The sequence below is a fragment of the Tribolium castaneum genome, chromosome 9 (assembly GCF_031307605.1).
Source record: "Tribolium castaneum strain GA2 chromosome 9, icTriCast1.1, whole genome shotgun sequence".
Lineage (NCBI taxonomy): Eukaryota > Metazoa > Arthropoda > Insecta > Coleoptera > Tenebrionidae > Tribolium > Tribolium castaneum.
In genome coordinates, this window is record NC_087402.1 from 2,425,234 (window position 1) to 2,444,932 (window position 19,699).

General features: G+C 40.2%; 2 protein-coding genes across 8 annotated transcripts; one reads left to right on the top strand and one right to left on the bottom strand.

The window, feature by feature from the left end:
- Positions 1-19: 19 nt before the first annotated feature.
- On the bottom strand, positions 20-1,788 carry LOC660708 (zinc finger protein 664). The gene is made up of 3 exons (XM_015978834.2): positions 1,565-1,788; positions 1,088-1,507; positions 20-1,042 (listed from the first exon to the last, which is right to left on the bottom strand). Exons 1-3 carry the CDS (start codon positions 1,706-1,708, stop codon positions 323-325), a joined length of 1,284 nt encoding a protein of 427 aa, XP_015834320.2. The 5' UTR covers positions 1,709-1,788; the 3' UTR covers positions 20-322.
- A 541-nt stretch (positions 1,789-2,329) lies between these two features.
- Actn (alpha actinin) lies at positions 2,330-11,239 on the top strand. 7 transcript variants are annotated; one of them, XM_064358795.1, is made up of 10 exons: positions 2,330-2,728; positions 6,762-7,332; positions 7,702-7,787; positions 7,858-7,950; positions 7,997-8,227; positions 8,277-8,855; positions 8,904-9,032; positions 9,773-9,796; positions 9,861-10,586; positions 10,702-11,239. In XM_064358795.1, exons 1-10 carry the CDS (start codon positions 2,609-2,611, stop codon positions 10,858-10,860), a joined length of 2,718 nt encoding a protein of 905 aa, XP_064214865.1. In that variant the 5' UTR covers positions 2,330-2,608; the 3' UTR covers positions 10,861-11,239. The 7 variants fall into 7 exon arrangements, with proteins under 7 accessions (XP_064214865.1, XP_064214863.1, XP_015834732.1 ...); XM_064358793.1 differs by lacking the exon at positions 7,702-7,787 and adding an exon at positions 7,443-7,537 and having other exon boundaries at positions 2,331-2,728; XM_015979246.2 differs by lacking the exon at positions 9,773-9,796 and adding an exon at positions 7,443-7,537 and having other exon boundaries at positions 2,332-2,728; positions 7,710-7,787.
- The last annotated feature ends 8,460 nt before the right edge of the window (positions 11,240-19,699 follow it).

Below are 19,699 nucleotides of genomic sequence, written 5' to 3' on the forward strand. Positions count from 1 at the left end.
GGGGTACAAAAAACGTAGCTTTTTGTGTTAGAAAGGGCTATATTTAACAAACAACATTAATTTTTTGAGAGATTTTAAATCAAAATCGCCTCCTAGTGTTAAGTCCTTGGACGAACTTTTAGTAACAAAGATTTTCAGCGTCCGTTGGCGGCCTCATCGGCCTGTGTCTGGGAGGTTCGATCCTGAGCGTAATCGAGTTTGTTTATCAAATATTTGAAGCAATTTTTTCCCGATATAAAGTGAAAAATGAATACAAACCGAAACTGTATTTAACCGACTTTAGCGGTCACAAAAATGTGAAATTCGTTTCGCCTAAATACAATTAAATGTTGTGGGCCCTCTTATGTGCCCCCATATGTTTTTTATAACTCCCCTGTCTGTGAAAAGTCCTACTACAAACCTGGCAATCCCACTGCTTCACCTCGTGCGTTCTCATATGAGTAGTTAAAGCACTAGATTGGGTGAAACTCTTGTCGCACGTTTGACACACATAGGGCTTCACCCCCGTGTGCAGCCTCTCGTGGGCCTTCCAGTCGCCTTTTTGGGCGAAACTCTTCTCGCAGAAACTACACTTGTGGGGTTTTTCCCCCGTGTGTATGCGTTTGTGGACTGTGAGGTGGTAAATTCGTCTGAAAGCTTTGCCACACGTTGGGCACAAGTAGGGTTTTTCCCCCGTGTGGATCCTCATGTGAATTGTTAAATCGCGCACGAATGCGAACGTGGTGGGGCACTGTTCGCATTTGAAGGGCCGTAGCCCCGTGTGGACGACTTGGTGGCGGCGCAATTCCAGCTTGTAGCTGTAACCTTTGCCACATTCTGTGCATGTGAATTTGCGGACGCCTGAATGGAGGTCTTCGTGGGTTTTCAAGGCCGTGGGTTTGGTGAAGCTTTTAGGGCAGACAGAGCATTTGTAGGGGCGCAGTCCGAGATGCGAATACACGTGGACTTGGAGGCCTTGAAGGGTTTTGTACGTGTTGTCGCATCTGCCGCAGCTGTAAACATTGTGGGCGGTTTTTGTGTTTTTGTGGATTTTTAGGTGTTCCTGCAACAAATGTCCAATTTTTTTTAATTGTTAGGGGAGACTTACAGTCAGGAGGAAAGGGTTGGTGAAACCTTCGGAACAAAGTGAACACTTGTAGTCATTTGTGCAGTGAACCAGGTCATTGTGTTTGGTGAACTCTTCTGTGTTTTTGAAGCCTTCGCGACAAATCACGCACATAAACGGACGTTTTTCCCCTTCTTCTTCATTAGAATGCAAATCTAAATCTTTGCTCTGCATCTCTGTATTGGCCTCTTTTTTGACAATTTCTGTATCTTCACTAATTGTCTCAAACTGTACCAAAGGTATTTCTTCTTTTTCCTCCTCACAGACAATTACGTTCTCTTTTAAAATTGTAAGAATTGTATCATGAGACTTGAGACACATTTCTTTAAACGAATAAAATTCTTCCACTTTAAGTACACATGTGTTGCAAAAAAATAAAGGTATGTTTCCGTAGTCATTCAACTAAAATGCAAAAAGTCATTCAAAGTCATCCCAAAAAAATTGCCACAAGAGTCTAACCTCCAAAGAGGTGAACTCTTTGAAAATCGGCAAAATGTGGGCATGGTCGGCATCTGATTCAGTGAATTGTTGCACTTTTGTGTCCACAGCAAGACACGCGTGGCAAACTTTACTTAAATCTAGTTCAGTCTGCGAGATTTCCATTTCTGTTCGTGTTTTTAAAAAAATTAAAAACCAATTTTTTTGAGGTTAGTAAGTGATGACAGGTGACGTAATCTTTTGACATTACGTCCCGCTTTTTTTTGAATGAAGTTTAAAAATGTGATTTTATAATAATTATTATTATTATTTATTATTTTTTGTTTGATTTCGCCGGAAGTAACGACTAGAAACTTGACAAAATAAATTCGTACTTTGTCCATTTTAATTACAAAATAAATTAGCACATTATTTATCGTACAGTATTTCAATTAAATAATAATGAAAGTGTATTAATCTTAATAAATTCAATGAGCAAAGGCGATAAAACACAACTCATGTAACAACAACAAATTTTATTGCTATTTTAACGCAAAAAATTACTCTACAATCTGCAACTGTAATTAATGTGTTATTTACTCATTAAATTAAATATGTGTGGTCCAAAGGTTACGTGTTTTTTTTTAAGAAAGGTGCAATTTGCATCTTATTTTATCTTATCACCTACTTAAAAAATATCAAAGATATCGATTTTTATTCGAAAATATCTCAAAATTCCGAGTATTTTATTTGGGGGAATTCAATGTGTAGTTTTTGAAACGTCATCCGGCGTGTCGGACGTCACCTTTTTTGAAAAATTCCTGTGAAATTTTGGCGGCAAATTCAAAATCGCCTGTATGTTTACGTTTGGTCCGCTTCTTTGCGATAACCTCCTACTAGAAGCTGGTGTGGAGTTTGCGCCAACAGCCCGACAAGCAACTGGCAAGCAGAAAGCAGTCGGGCACGGGCTAGTGGGGTAAAGTGCGTGTCAGGTCGTGTGCTTTTGCACGACTGAATTCCATCTGCCGACCGAACATTTAAACGAACTTAGAATTCAGTTACTGAAAAGCGTGCATTTCGACGAAAATGATCAGCACCGACGGCTACAACAACGTCGACCAGTACTCCGACGGCTACATGGAGCAGGAGGAGGAATGGGAGCGCGAGGGTCTCCTCGACCCGGCTTGGGAAAAACAGCAGAAAAAGGTAACCCCAACCCCTGACCGGCCGTAACCCTATCTCGGGGCTATTTTCGGCGCGTGATGTAACCGGTCCACGGCCTATCGGTGCCATTTTCGAATTTTTGCCATTTTCCACAACGGGCAGCTGCGCAAAGGGACGCTGACGACGCCCGAGTGGGTGGGAGCGAGAGAGGAGACAAGGCGTCGGATTTCCCGACGCCGCTACCAAAAATGGTTTCGGTCATTCTACCCCCGAATCTCACGATAAACACCTCATTCTGCTTCCTGTAACAGGAAACCGTTTCGCAATGCCTCGGCGATTCATCGAATTTTTACCCGATTGGTGAAACTTGAAGCGACAGCTGAAGACGACGGCGACGCCGAAGGCGACGCCGTCATCAGCTAGCTGCTATTTTAGAACCCACACCCACGTGATTTCTCATCTAAACTAATTTTATTACGATTCGACATGAAAAAATTACAACAACATGTGTTTTATGGGATACTAAAGACTAAATAATGCTCCAACACATGATGTCTCAGCAGGGGATGATTGAGACTCGACGCTTTTTTCACCGATTTAATTTTAGAACAAAACTGTGTCGATGAGACCGTAAACAAGACACAATTAGAAAGCCTGACAAAATTATCAAAAAGCGTTTTTCTGATCCGAAGACATGCAAGACTCAAATCCTTTTAACAGTAATGGACTTAGCGAAAGTAGGTCTCAATCCAATTATCAAAAAATAAATAAACAAATCCCTGCAATTTATTCAAAAATAACACTTTTACCACAGATAAGTCATAAACTGTATCAAAACAACACCATTCCGTTGCAAAGAATAGAACTGTAACAAGTTACATAATATAACCTTGGTGATTATAGAAAGCCATAACAAGAATTAGAAAGTTCACATTTTGTGGATACGCCTCGAAATAAATTATAATCAAAAACTTTTATTGTCACCGGATTTATTCAATTGACCTCGTGCGTTTTTTTTTCATTTGATCAGTGCGAAGTGTTGTTTTGCTGGCTAGCGATGTGTAAATGTCATTCTTTGCAAATTATTCAAACAATGTTACTGATACGGCGGCCTTGTAGGGAAAGTAGAATGCATAACAGGCCAATAATTGAACAATTTAACTGTACAAATAATCAACAATTCAAAAATAAACCGAGATATATTGCTAAATAAATGTTACTGTAGTTTTACAGTTCCCACTAACAGCCTGTCTACCAGAGTCCTGAGTACGCTATTTTCAAACAAACACTTTTTTTGACCAGTAAATCCATTTTTTTTATTTTCTAGTGATTATAAATTAAACTAGTATCAACGAACGTAACTTATCCTGATCGTTTCATGGACATCTTCAATGTATTGCTGAGTAGATGAAGTTAACAATTTCTTTCAAAAACTATCAACTCCCCAAAAATTATGATTTTTTGTCCGAACAGGACAGTGAGCTGTAGATTTTGACAGAGCATTGGAATCAGCGGAAATGCTGCATTTCAAGATCGAATTTGGGAACGCCTATGCAATTCCGAGTGAGAACGTGACCTCAGCAAAAGGTTAAGGTTGAGGAGGAAATTCGCACTATTGTTCTCCACCCAGAGCAAATAGTTTTCTTTGTTAATTAATCGGGATCAAGCTAGACATTATGGACGTCGGTTGATTGCTCCAGTTTTCGCTGCGGGTTGATTAAATGAAGCAGAGAGGAGAAGATCGTGCGTTATTTATCTTAATGACTTGTCCCATATAAGGGGACGTTTGAAGTACCGTTGGAAGCCACCATGAGCAACATTTGTTTGATATAACGTTTTATAAACTTTACTCACGTCCTGACTAATAAACTCTGTGATTCAACTGTGCATTAATTAATCGACAGTTGCAAGTGCATTTCGTCCCGACATATCGAGAGTAACGACGACTAGAAGCATTTTAACAAGCGGCGTGACTAAAAACAAAGACATCTCTATGTGACTAAGTGTTATTGACCCACTAGGAAGTGGAGAAATTTCGGAAATTCGTGTTAGAGGCGTCAGCTGTTTAGCGATTAGCAATGATTCGGAACGATTACTCTTTCCCGTAGTTCCGTGAAAGCATTTTGATAATTTATTCGAGACAAACAATGATGGATTTTTCTAATTATAAAAGACCCAGATTTAGTGCCAGTAATTCATAAAAAAACAGAGTTTTAATTGCTTCCCACGCAATCGCCCGTTTTCTTGACACCTTTCCAAAATATACAAAATGGTATTAACGACGTTACAATAACTAATCAGCAAGGACAAACGATAACGTAAAAATTTGTTTGGCTTGGCGACAATTCCTCCAAATTAATTTTTCGAAAACGAGCCGCGATCGCTAATGAGGACGTCAGACTCAACGACTCTTGATTCTAATTCAAGAATGTTTCGATCTGAAAAAACCGATTTATTTATAGAGCGGGCGATATATTTACAAATACCGTTGCATTTCTCAATCTTGAATGGGACCAACAATACCACGAAAATTCCGATTTAAATTCGGGCAAAAGCGGGGAAAGCCAGCCTTGGCAGGAATTTCTAAAACAATGGCCGGTATTCCCCCATTTCTTACCGCAAAACCAATCAATTAATAATAGTGTCCCACTTGTGACGACACTTGGGCCCCGCAGATATTATTACAGTGGCGTTACGGACCTTGCTTTAGTTTATATATAATTTGGCGCATTGCCCGTTTTGCATAATTTCTCTGTGACTCAGATATGCCGGCCAATAAACCGATTTTGTATGAATTTGGGTTCCATTTCGAACAATTAGAGTAATTTAGAATTTATTATGTAGGAGAGTCCTAATTCAATCGGAATGCGATGTTTAAATTAAATCAAACAAAAAGACAGGGAAGTGGGTGCAACGTCAATGATTTGTCTGTTTGGATTTTTATCGCCGTTCCTTATACGGGCGGTTCGTGTTATTTATTTAAACAGTGAGGAAGCCCATTACTGGAAAAGTACATTTATGTACAACTTGCAAAGCTAACACGCATTTTACAGAATTTCGCTTCTTATACACACAATTTGTCATTTTTTCCCATAAATATCTTATCATCCGTATAAACATTGGTATATCTGTGTTTATATTTAGAAATTGAAGTATTTCGGGAAAGATGGGATGAGTGGGAAGGCAACCAACAATACGTAAACTCTCTGGCCAGTGGTCTGCAATCAGCATGAAGCGGCACATTGATACAAAATTGAATATTTTAATGTATTTTTCTAAAGATGTATTCCAATAAAACGGGTTAAATAAAGTGAATAATCTTAAGGATTGTTTCCATTATTTCGTCTAGCGCGTTAATTCGAAGAAAAAAAAACAAAAAAGTACTATTGCTTTTGAAATAATACACACATATCAAAAAGAATAAGAACGTAAAAAAGCAGTTACTTTAGGAGAAATGTGAAAAACAATTAAAGAACAAAGACATTTTAAGATTGAACATAATCACCTGAAATAAAAAGAGATAAAAAAAAGGCAAAATTGAAGAATTACTAACAAAAACAAAAAGACCAATTTGTTAAAATAAAAGGAAAAGTAAAGATAAAAACAAAAATTAAAAAAAAATTAAGAGGTGTGCTTAAATATGGTGACAGAGAACGTTAAAAGAAATTGGAAAAGTGGTCAATAAATAAAACCACGAAACTACGACTACACAACAAAAAGGAAGTTCGTTATTTAACAATAAGTTAAAAGACGAGATTAAATTAACAAACAAGATAAACGGAACTCAGATTATTGCTTTTAGATACTTTTGTCATTTTTCTATGCCCGATAAAAGTCAAGGCAAATTAATTTGAAACTAAATATTTTACTGTTTTCTTACGCTGCTTTCGAGTTTATTAGAAAAAAATTATAAAGAAACAAGTAGAAAGAGAAATAAAAATGCGGTATTTAGGAAGAATAATAAAATTATATTCCAATGGGAAAAAAAAGGTGAAGGGAAAGGGGAAAGATTTTTTATTGTTACATTTTTGTATTTGATTTGCAAAAGTGATTGTGAATTTCTCGTTCCTTGCAGACATTCACAGCTTGGTGCAACAGCCACCTGCGGAAGGCCGGCACCGCCATCGAAAACATCGAAGAAGACTTCCGCAACGGCCTCAAACTCATGCTCCTTCTGGAGGTGATCTCCGGTGAGACCTTGCCAAAGCCCGACCGCGGCAAGATGCGTTTCCACAAGATTGCCAACGTCAACAAAGCACTGGACTTCATCGCCAGCAAAGGCGTCAAACTCGTATCGATCGGTGCGGAAGAAATCGTCGACGGTAATCTGAAAATGACGCTAGGTATGATCTGGACCATCATCCTTCGATTCGCCATCCAAGACATCTCCGTGGAAGAGATGACGGCGAAAGAAGGGCTGCTCTTGTGGTGCCAGCGCAAGACAGCGCCTTACAAAAACGTCAACGTCCAAAACTTCCATCTGTCGTTCAAGGACGGGCTGGCCTTCTGTGCGCTGATCCACCGCCATCGACCAGATCTCATCGATTACAGTAAACTGTCGAAAGATAATCCATTGGAGAACCTCAACACTGCCTTCGACGTAGCCGAGAAGTATCTCGACATTCCCAGGATGTTGGACCCTGACGGTACGGCACTTCTGTTTGAGATTGCTACGAGTTTAGCAATTTGAAACAGACTTTGCGCCACTTTTGAAAAAAATCGGAACAATTATTTGAGAATCAAAAAACCCTTGCAGATTTAATCAACACGCCAAAACCCGACGAGCGTGCCATCATGACCTACGTGTCATGTTATTATCACGCGTTCCAAGGGGCCCAACAGGTATCGATTGTACGAAAGTGTCGAAATTAACAAAACGTAACAATTTTTGCCGCCCTTTTTAACTAAAAAAAACACTCACGCCTTACTAAGTGAGCCAAAAATAACAAGTTTTGTTTAGTTATTTTTCTTTTTCGTCTAATATTGTGTTGATGTGTTTACTTGTCTGCATGCAGATTTACAGAACACCGCTATGCCGGACGAAAGGGCGGTCATGACATACGTATCGTCCTACTACCATTGCTTCTCAGGTGCACAAAAGGTGATTTTCGTTAATAATTCATTAACCCTTGCGTTGCTCAAAAGACCGGACTTTCAATGGGCTGTTTTAGGCCGAGACTGCCGCCAACAGAATCTGCAAGGTCCTGAAAGTCAACCAAGAGAACGAGCGTTTGATGGAAGAGTACGAACGTTTGGCGAGTGATGTAAGTACCAAACAGCGAAAAAACCAAGAAATAAGAAACTTTGCAGCTCTTGGAATGGATCCGTCGCACCATGCCATGGCTGAACTCCCGTCAAACGGACAACTCCCTCGCCGGCGTGCAAAAGAAACTGGAAGAATACCGCACTTACAGACGCAAACACAAGCCGCCTCGCGTGGAGCAAAAAGCCAAACTCGAGACCAACTTCAACACTTTACAGACGAAACTCCGTCTCTCAAATCGGCCGGCTTACATGCCCACAGAAGGCAAAATGGTTTCGGTACGTCCCTTTTTCATTGTAAAAGTTTGGGGTGATTTGTGCTTTGTAGGACATTGCCAACGCTTGGAAAGGTTTGGAAAACGCGGAGAAAGCCTTCGAGGAGTGGCTCCTCTCCGAGATGATGCGTCTGGAACGTCTGGAGCACCTCGCCCAGAAGTTCAAGCACAAGGCGGACGCTCACGAGGAATGGACTCGCGGCAAGGAAGAAATGCTCCAAAGCCAGGACTTCAGACAATGTCGTCTCAACGAGCTCAAAGCTTTGAAGAAGAAACACGAAGCCTTCGAATCGGATTTGGCGGCTCATCAGGACCGAGTCGAGCAAATCGCAGCTATCGCTCAAGAACTGAACTCTTTGGAGTATCACGATAGCGTGAGCGTGAACGCACGCTGCCAGCGCATTTGCGACCAGTGGGACAGGTTGGGCGCGTTGACGCAGCGCCGCCGACAGGCGCTGGACGAGGCTGAGAGGATCCTGGAGAAGATTGATATTCTCCATTTGGAGTTTGCCAAAAGGGCCGCGCCGTTTAATAATTGGCTGGATGGGACGAGGGAGGATTTGGTCGATATTTTCATCGTGCATACGGTTGAGGAAATTCAAGGACTCATTGACGCTCATTCTCACTTTAAAGTGAGTTTTTCGGGGTTTTGGGCGCGGTTTGTGACTTGTTGATTGTAGGCTACTCTAGGTGAAGCCGATAAGGAATACCAAAGTATCGTAGGACTTGTTAGGGAAGTTGAGGCCATTGTTAAGCAACACCAAGTACCCGGAGGGTTACAGAATCCTTACACTACACTCACGGCCCATGTAAGTGGCTAGCAGGGGTTTAAGACGGCTCATTATCACCATTTCATCCAAGCGACAAACTTATCTTGCTTTTTCTATCTCGGAGGTTTTAAATCGCACTGTCCGACACTAATAAATGCCTTTTTCTTATGGAAGGGTGTTAGAAACCGTTGTAAAAGTTGTATTTTTTTTTTCCAATTTATCAATCTAACGCAATAGCTTAACACTCTTGAAAACGTAAAAATTTGCCTTTTGACATATTTTTTACGAGATTTTGCGAAATAATTGCGTTTCCAACTGAACGGCTCGAAAGAAATGTCATTTTTGACCCATTTTACTGTTTAAGTTTAACAAAATTATTACGCAAAACACAGTTTTTGTCTTAAAAAAACGCAAAAGTTACAAAAATTTGTAGGAATTACTTTTGGAAAACTAATAAATAACAGCAAATTTGCTGAACATTTTGTAAAGTAGGTACATATTTGTCTTAAAAGGGTCTTAGGTGAAATTGTGTCACTTATGTCTAGCTCCAACTCTGATAAGAAGCAACTATTTTTTACCTTATTACTAATAGCGCTCAAAAACAATTAAAAAAGGCGATTTTCTTCATAAAAATTCAAAGAAAAAAAGTTGTACAGTACGATAATATTGCCACCCAAGTTCAGTGCCGAATATTTGCATAGAAAAAACAAGTGTTTCATTCCCTCATCGTTTTATTCCGCTGAGTAACCGCCGCTTTTTTGCTTGCTCGCGCCCTCAAGGAAGGAATTGGTGGTGACCTTGAGGTAAAATGTCGGTTGTTGATCCAGCCCTAACATTCCCCGTGCCTTAACCCTCGTGTTTCCCCAGGACTTGACCCGCAAATGGGGCGAAGTCCGGCAACTGGTGCCCCAACGCGACGCCACCCTGCAAGGCGAGCTCCGCAAGCAGCAAAACAACGAAATGTTGCGTCGGCAATTCGCGGAAAAAGCCAACGCTGTTGGTCCCTGGATCGAGCGTCAACTCGACGCTGTCACCGCCATCGGAATGGGTCTCCACGGCACCCTCGAAGACCAACTGCACCGTCTCAAAGAATACGAACAGGGCGTCTACGCCTACAAGCCACATATCGAAGAGCTGGAGAAGATTAACCAAGCGGTACAGGAAAGCATGATCTTTGAGAATCGCTACACGCAGTACACCATGGAGACGCTCCGTGTTGGCTGGGAACAACTTCTTACGTCGATCAACCGTAATATTAACGAAGTGGAGAACCAGATTTTGACCCGCGACTCGAAAGGAATCACCCAACAGCAGTTGAATGAGTTTAGGTCGTCGTTTAATCACTTTGATAAGAACAGGACTGGGAGACTCACACCGGAGGAGTTCAAGTCGTGTTTGGTGTCGTTGGGGTACTCGATTGGGAAGGATCGGCAAGGAGACATCGATTTCCAGAGGATTTTGGCCGTGGTTGACCCCAACAGCACCGGATATGTGCACTTCGACGCGTTCTTAGACTTCATGACGAGGGAAAGCACAGACACCGACACGGCCGAGCAAGTTATCGACAGTTTCCGCATTTTGGCCGCCGATAAGGTACAAACAAGTTGATCAGAATAAATTTTCGATAACTTTATCTTTTATTTTTTCAATATTATGAAATTAATGGGCTTTACGTTGCATTTTTGTGACTTGAAATGTTATTTTGCAGCCGTACATTTTGCCAGACGAGCTGAGACGGGAGCTTCCCCCCGACCAAGCGGAGTATTGCATCCAGCGCATGCCCCCATTCAAGGGTCCAGGAGCCGTGCCAGGAGCTTTGGACTACATGTCCTTCTCGACGGCTTTGTACGGAGAATCCGATCTTTAAAAATAAAGTTCATGCCTTACCCCACCCCTTATTTATCTACGACAGGCCGAGAAATCGGTCTGAAACCGAGCATCGATACAATTTTTTTTTCGCTTGGTATATTACGATCATTTTAATTTTTAACGGAAAGTGTTTGCCGTTTCTCAATCATTTACGTACTTTTTTTGCAAGTGCTCAGATTTATTTATTTATTTAAGGCTTCAGTTGTACAGTTTTTGGATAAACGCTCTTTATTACACACGTAAGACTAAGAAATAAGGAGCTTTTATTATGTTTTTGGTTGGAGTTAATTTATGGTTATTGAAATGTAAAAACTTTATATTTTTTTGCCCAAAGTATACTAACATTACGTATATCGAATAAATTTTATTTGATTTAACGCGTTTATTTTTTTCTTTTTTTTCCAGATATAATTGTAGGTTTTTGCGCAGCTATTGCTGCGGCGAGGTATGTAGTACTATATGCTCAGAACTTTATATTTCGTAAGTTACAGGTATGTGAATATATGTAATTTTAAAACAACGGAGTTTTATTTTTACTGGTGAATGGCGATTTCGCCCTGAACATCCACCTATTTTTGAATTTTTAAACTATTCGAGCAAATCTTCCGCAGCAAATATAACAAGACAACAAAAAAAGGCTCCCCCCAAATTTTTCATGTACCTATCTGATGCCTTTAAACCTTAAAAAATTGTGTCAGAAACTAAAAAAAATAATGGAATTTATATCGCTTTGTATATGCAGTTTCGAAACAATAAGAATTTATTTCTTACTTGTTTGGGCCGCTGTTGGCTTTTTGGCTATAAAGGCGCGCCAACTCGTTATAACGCGATTAAATCGTTTTTGGACTGAAAGAGAGTTGTGCAATAAAACAGTTTGCGCAATAAAACGTACAATTTCTTCCCCTTATCGAGAGTTCAAGGTTTCCGCAGTAAATATTTGAGAAAACCCGTAAAATCCGATACTTCCTCGGCGCGCATGTTGAGGAAATTCTTCGGTTTGGGTTTTGAAGAAATAGCCTATGAATAACGCAGCTTTCATCGTAAATTATCAAAGTTTGTTCAAAATGTGTGAAATCTGAGACCGACAACGTGTTGGTAATAAATTATAGACGAAGCAATAGACGATTCGGCTAAGGTTTCAAGAAAAAGCGTCTTTGGTGAGATTATCAGCGAGCGGTAATTTGTCGCTGGATTTTTTTCCCAAAAATGATGGGAACATTTTAATTAAGCGTTGGTAAAAAATGACGCTCGACAATGGATGGCGGAAAACGTGGGAGTGTTACGCATCGAAAATAATTACCGTAATTTGTAATAACTTCAAATTTAATTTTGTTTACACAAGTCGAGGCGAACTTTTCAATTACGGACGCGGAACTGGCCATGTAAGCGTAAAAGCTGTGCGTTATTAATTATTATCACTACCTGGGACAGTGGCGTGCGGAAGATTACTTTTCTCGGTGATAAGATGCAGGAATTTTCCGCCCCAATTATTACGCGACATATTGACAAATAGCGAATTACGACTCGACCAACTCTAGTATAAGTAATTTATAGCGAAGTGAGGGCCAAAATTGGGCCCTTTTGATGACACGCTAGCGGGAAGAGTGGCACTGAAAGGACCGTGACAAAGGTTACGGCCTTGTCTTCCCTGAAATATAAATTCTTGTCACGGCAAGGGAAACGGGTCGATTTACCCGGGTGTCTATATAACTCCATAAAAATAAAATAAAATCATGGGGAAAAATCAATTAATTTGAGGCCACGTCAACTCACTGCATTACTTTATTAAAGTTGACTTTACATATGTACCAGGTGCAGGATATCAAGTTAATATTCAATTTGTGGGCTCATGAGACCACGTTAGTCTGTGGCAGAGGCAGAAGACTCCCTAAATAGCTGCGTTGCAAATTCTTTTGCTTCAAATTGGCGGATAAATAATGATTTATACAGCCCTAGTCGTTTAAGATTCTTCACAAGCTTGCAGTTCGCCATGGTTTAATGGCTCCGACTATGGGAAATTAAACGTCGTGAGTTATATTGACCGATAAAATCAGTAGAACACAATGCATGAAAATACGTTCGGAAGAGTTTCACTCTGGCAATAATTAAAGTCGGATACGGGAAATATAAACAAACAGCATAATATTCAAATTGTTAAGATTAAACCGGAATTGGGCAAAACGCTATTACCTTATTTACATTTTTATTGCATTTTTAATGAAAACGAATAAAATGCGGTGATGAGAAACATTAAAAAAATAACTCATGGCTGGAAGAATAATGGAGGAATTATTCCGAGGTCTTCACCATGAATAAAACTCGAGCTTTTTGCACAATTTTACAAATAGATTGCCACCTCATCGGGGATTTATTATCAACAGATGGGCCCGGCATCGGATGTCTTAAACAAATTTTTAAAATTAAACTAGAAGGGGGAAATCCGGACGAAATAAAAACTCATTTGATCGCTTGTTTGAGAAATATAAGACGGTGTTTATTTATAAATACCAGCTTAAATAACTCCTCAATTGTGCTTTATGTCATGTAGCGCCATAACCGTTAACACACTCTGTATCTGTTTCATTCAGTATTTAACGCCGTCTTCTACCAGAAGACCAGCAGTATCATCAAACCGGAGCCGGGATTAATCCAAAAGGAACCGTAAAAGCACAATGCTAGACTAAACGGTTATTGCTCTTCCGGGGTGCATTACACGTTGAAAACATATGCGAATAAAAAATTAAGTTTCTTTACTGTACGTTGCAAAATTTAGGAAAACTGTAATTTATTCACTGGACCTATCTTTGGGCCGTTTAATGGACAGTGAAACTGAATTAGAGCAAAGTATTTGTGCGTTTTCCACTGAATGCAAGATTAATGACTGTGAAAATAGAAAACTCAACAACAATATACTACGGGATTAATCTCGACGTCGTGACACCTATACTGGCCAGAGTCGGACTGGCCCGGGGTTTCGCCCAAATAAAGCTTCCCGAGGAGGATTAGAGGAGTAGTCTAGATAAGCACGGTGGAGCAGAGGATATTGTTTATTCATGTAAATGTGTTAATAGTTAACAAAGTAATTTGGTATGCGTAGTCCGGACGCGCCTTCACGCCGTTTACTTTGTCTCGGAGTTTGTTCAATCTTGTCGCAACAAGTTCACAATATTTGCCGGCTTTCAATTGATAAAGCAAGTACACATGAGGTTCAACCAAACCAAATATTGTCTTTATGTAATTCGGTAAGAGCGTAAATCCGGTCCTGATAAGATCGAAGCCGCGATAGTGGATTGGTGACTGATGGTCATTCCTTCGACATTAATTAATTATTTCACGGGGATATTTATCGAGCCAAAGATAGAAACTATTTGTAGATAAGGAGAGTCGTAAAGAACATGTTCATTTCGTGTAAATTTTAATGGAGCGCTGTTTGCCTCGATGGAATATTAATTAAAAAGACATCTAACGATAAAAAATCCCCGATTCAAATTTTGATTGCTTGTGGTTAAGTTTTTCTGCAGGGCCGCAATTCGAGATAAACGCGTTATTCTGTCTGGGTAAGGTTAAAAGTGTATTAAGGTCGTTAATTATTTACGGCCGTTTTATGTTACGGTTGCATAAAACACAGCCGGATGAATGCAAATTCGTGACCCGGAATTAGTCAGCTTTTTCGCTGTATTAATTGGATCGGGACGACTTTATTAAATAGTTTGAATTTTCGCGACTTGCCCGGTAATTATCGAGGTGCAAGAAGCCATAAAACGCTCAAAAACTCCACATTTAATGAGCCAAGAGTTAACAATCCAATAAAACGTCTCGTAGTTTTTGCGGTCGAAATGATTTACAACGCTCTCGAGTTAATTACGAAAAACAATATATTAGAATATTATGTGCGCGCCATAAAATGTTGCACGCTTTCTCCCCCTCGCACAATTAAAATAACAGTCGAAAAAGCCTCCCGGACTAAACTGTATAGTCAAACAATCCAAACTCTAAAAGCAATTAACAGAATTCCGGCAGAACTGTGTGGTCTAGAAATTAGTAAATGAAAACGGCGCGCCGGTTCCTATTTACAGGCCAAACATGGCGGAAGTGTATTTAAATAGGCCTTATTAGAGCCGGGACACGGGGCCAGAGAGCAAATAAACCGGGTCTTATTGTGTTTTTAGACCAAGTTAAATATCGACGGACCCGGAACTCCGGAAAAACACAACACCGAAACGCTCCTAAGCCGCAATAAATCATTTTCGATTCAGCCAACGTTAGAATTTCATTTTTGAAATTTCCAGGTTTAGTCAGTGGGTATGGTTTCGTATACAAATACGGCCACCTTTGAGGGGAATTTTTAGTCCCCGGTCGACAAATCGCACGCAGTTTTGCTCACCCTAGGTGGCCCAGACGCGACCACCACAACTCACGGTTTATCGCGATCAAAGCAAGCAATCTTTGACTACCGTTGTAAAGCAATACCTCGCATATCGTATTCCGATTAACCGGTAATTCAACGCATCTCTCGATTGATATCCGATGTAAAGTGGAATTGTCGACGTTACACTTGGAGATTAAACCTCCACCACAGACCGAAAATAAATCAAAATCGGGCGATATTTAGCCGAGACGATGCGCAGGCACGAACGCCTGTTTTCTCAACATTTCGAGAGGATCTGTTCTTTTATTTGGTCGCGTCTAGAATCCTTGAACGACATTTTTAATAGCGTTTGAACTTTAATTTTAATTTGGGGGTGCGCCTTTTGCGCTCGAAGATCTGTCATCGGGTGGAACTTTCGTTCGTTTCATTTGGTATAAAAGCAGCAGCTCCCATATAAATTAGGCATGTCTCGAAGTAGCGCACAATACCTGTTCATATACAAAACAATCGTTTAGTATCGCTAACTGGGCGAGTTTGCATAGTAAATGCTTATTAGTTTCCCGTCTTAGCGTACCAGCAATCCTTTGTTAAGGAAATTTAAGACTTCTTTGTATCAGTCGAGAGTTTATTCATTATGTATATCGCCGGAGCGAAAAAAGCCCTCGCATGTACTAAATCGAATCTTACTTTTAAACCAATTTTCTTCTTAAGTCGCATTAGAGGCGGTATCATGGTACAGGCGCAAGGTACAAAGAGGAGTGCAATGTATCGTGAAATTAGAACCGGCAAGAATAACCTACATAATCCCTTTTCTTAAAATTTTCCAAGCGCATTATAAAGGTAACCTTCGACAGGGGTGTGTGCAGGCCCAGGCAAGTCTTCCGCTTGGCCGTATCGATTCCCTGGGAACACTCGCGAGGCCCGCTGGAATTTTGATATCAAACAACGCGTAAAAATCACGAACAAGACAATCCAAGGATCCGGCGAATTTTTCGCTTTAATTAACCGATACCGATGATTTTTCAAGCCCAATATTTACCAGATACATCTGACTTCATAAACAATGTTATTTAATGACGCTCGACTTCATCTCGTCGAAAGAGAAGAGCAAATAATCGTTCGTCTGATGGTATTTACTGAATAAATTAATATTTTAAAAGCCGCGCAATAAAATGGAAATGTGTACATAGCTGAGTTCGCAAAGACGTGTTGTGTTATTGTAATCAACGCATTTATAATTAAATGGGGGAACGAAAATATTGGTGGACATGTCTTTGACCCGACTTGAGCGCTGCACTCCAACTTGTGTATTCCATGGGTGCACCATTGTTAAGTACTTAATGCATCCATTGTAGAAATAAAACACCATACGCTAGTGCATAATGGCCTTTGCTAAAGATTTCATCGAAAACTGCGTTTGAAAATGCCGCCGTATTTATTTCGCCTCCATTTATGCATTATTAATAGCCGCACAACCCTTAAACTCGAACAAATTCACAATAAACTACTTCAAAGTTTGCAACACCGCTTATCGAAGCCCATCTCGGGACGCCACCATTCACACGTAAAAAAATCAAGGGAGCTACACACCATTTAGCTATTTTTCGCCCATCAAGAGGAGACCATCGGCATTCTTGATACAACGCTTGATAACGGACAAAGACGGTCAAGCCAACCGGAATGTTTGCTGACAAGTTATTAACAAATCACTTGTAGCTTAGCTATGACTGTTTTTAGTGTATTTAATTGTAGTATTTTTGGGCCATCTGTGACGTGCGTTGTTGGCCCCTCTTTGCGAATAAATCATCGGCGCTGTAATCCGTTTAATTCTGAAATATACCCGAACTTATCGCCAGGTAATCCCCGATATTTGGTGCCCATTCCCTTAATGGCCCCGGCGTTGGCACGTATCTATTATAAGTTCCTAAATACCCTTCTCCGGTTGTCAGATGAAAAATCCTAAATATGACCCCACGGTAGCGCGACAATAAAAAAAAATTCCAAGGCATAAAAATTGTCATTATTGTCGTTTGTCATCTGGCTTTGTGTGTGCAAGGTTTTAGAATAGCCGGCTTATTAGGGTCGGATTCTGTGACACAAAGTACAGGATGTTTGGAAACGTTCAGGTAATGAAACTGGACGAGTGCTCTGTGTACTCACCTGCGCTGAATAAATCGGACCGTTCTTCACGAATATACATTTTTAAAGCTTCTATTAATAAAGTCTAGAAATTTGATTTTTTTCGGGCAAGTCGAGCGTGATAAATGCACGACGTTGTACGAGTCGAGTGTGGTTTATGTTCCCGAAAAAACCAATAAAAAACTGCCCCTGTCAGGAATTTAATTATGATTTTTAAAAATATAAAGCCCCGTTGTTTGATATATTTTTTTGGTAATGAAACACTCATCGCTACCCTCTTTTAAGATCCGGCGAGTTTATTTTGTTTGGCGCACATTCGTTTTTAAAAACTAATTTGTTTAATGTATTTTTAAATATGCCACTTTTTCCTTCAGCCAAATCACAATTTTATTTCACTACGTGAAATGGGATTTGCTCGGATTAGTCCGCCGCTTCTATTTGAAATAATTTAATCCATCAAGCTGCTAATTCTCTTTGGGAAAAACTTTCGGGTTAATAATTGCGACAGCGAGTCATAAAAAATGCGATAAGCCGTGAAACCATTTAGTTTTTGGCAATGTGCTGCTGGTCTAGCCTGGCTATAAAGTGTGTGAAAGCGCTCCGTTGACAAGGCAATTTCTCAAGGAACTCCTTAAAATCCTGGCGGAGGAGCCGAGATTTAATACCTTCAATTTGAAACTTAGACACACAGTGAGTGCGAAGGAACGCCAAGATAAGCACGCTTTCAAGTCGTTCCCGAGGTGTTTTCATAATGTTTCATATATTTTTTTCGCGAACGAATTTTTCCTGAACCTTTTACTTTATGAGTTCAAACATGGAGATAACGTTCCCGAGAAAATGAAATCAACGAAATTACCACGCATCGCAAAAAGCGAATAATTACAGAAATGGGCGACGAAAAACTAGCTCCATTTGCAGATTACTTTCCTACGGATGCAAAATTTTGATTACGGCTCTAGGTGCCTAATAACTCCCCTCATCACGATTTAAAATTCGGCCTCGAGGGAGCTCCGTATTTGCTCTTGTAACGCGCTGTAACTCTGTTTGTAAAACACATGTAAAATACGCTTTTGCTCGAAGAAATTTGCATTGAATTTGTTGCGTTTGTGTTGAGTTTTTCACCGATCGAACAAACGCTGAATTAATGTCTCTATTTCTAGTTTTTCGTTTCGATTGTGTTTAAATATTAGTGCATTGTGGCTCGAAAACGAATGAGATGTTCACGCCCACGCTTAAATATAATCACGAATTTATCGATTAAGGTCTAATTAATTCGCTCGGGTTCTAATTAGACCAGCGGCTTTTCGAACGTTTATCTTGTCATTAGCTCACCTGGATCGGACTAGCACGCCCACTTGTAATAATCAGACCGAAACATATTCACAATCGTAACGAGAACCAACGCCCAGAGAGATGGGTCAAAGGGCGCAAGGCCAGAGTGCCTTCACGCAATAACAGCAACAGAGAAAAATTATAACACCTTACCTTAGGTCCTTTTATGTCATTAGGACAGAAACGAAAACGAAAAAATAAAACTATGAATCAGAATGTCCAACATATTTTTCTTTTTTGGACATTTTTGAGTGTGTTTAGGTGTTGGACAGTGTTGTTAAAGCTGCTACAATTTTTTCGCTTGGTGACTTCCGTTGAAATAAAAAGGCTTTAAAACTGTTGAATCACACGTTACAGTGTCATGCAGGCGTAGCCCCGGATTATCTTATCATGGAGGGCGGTTCTAGAGGTTCCGCCTCGTCAAATTTGCCTACATTTTCGAATGTCGGAAATTGATTTTTTGCGGGAAATGATGAGGAAGGTTATAGTGTGAAGCGCGTCGGTATACGTAACGGGTAAATATTTACAGTTGACATTAATAGTGATAGTTGCGAGTTTAAAATAGTACTGGGAGTTTGACCCCTTGTACCATGTGACAGCACCGACCATGTCTCCCGACCCCTCAATTAATATATTCCGAGTCAAGTGTTCTGATACCGGGCTTAACCCATCTATCACGCACTTTATGCTAATAAATCACGGATTTTCTCGGAATCGCAGCTCGGTTTCACTTCGGCCAAGACTCCAACTCGAGATCTAATCGCGGATAAAGCCGGAACGTGTCGAACCGATAATTGGAGATTGTAATAATAACAACAACACTATTCAACACGAACAATAACATTCCGATCGGGCTTTATTGGTCACCTCGATACAAATTGCATTTTTACTTCACACCAATCGGAACGGAAAAACAGATTTTATTCCACTTTGGAGGGATTCGGGACCACTCCGACGGCGAAATTAACAAAGTTGGACGGAATCTGTGATGAATGCG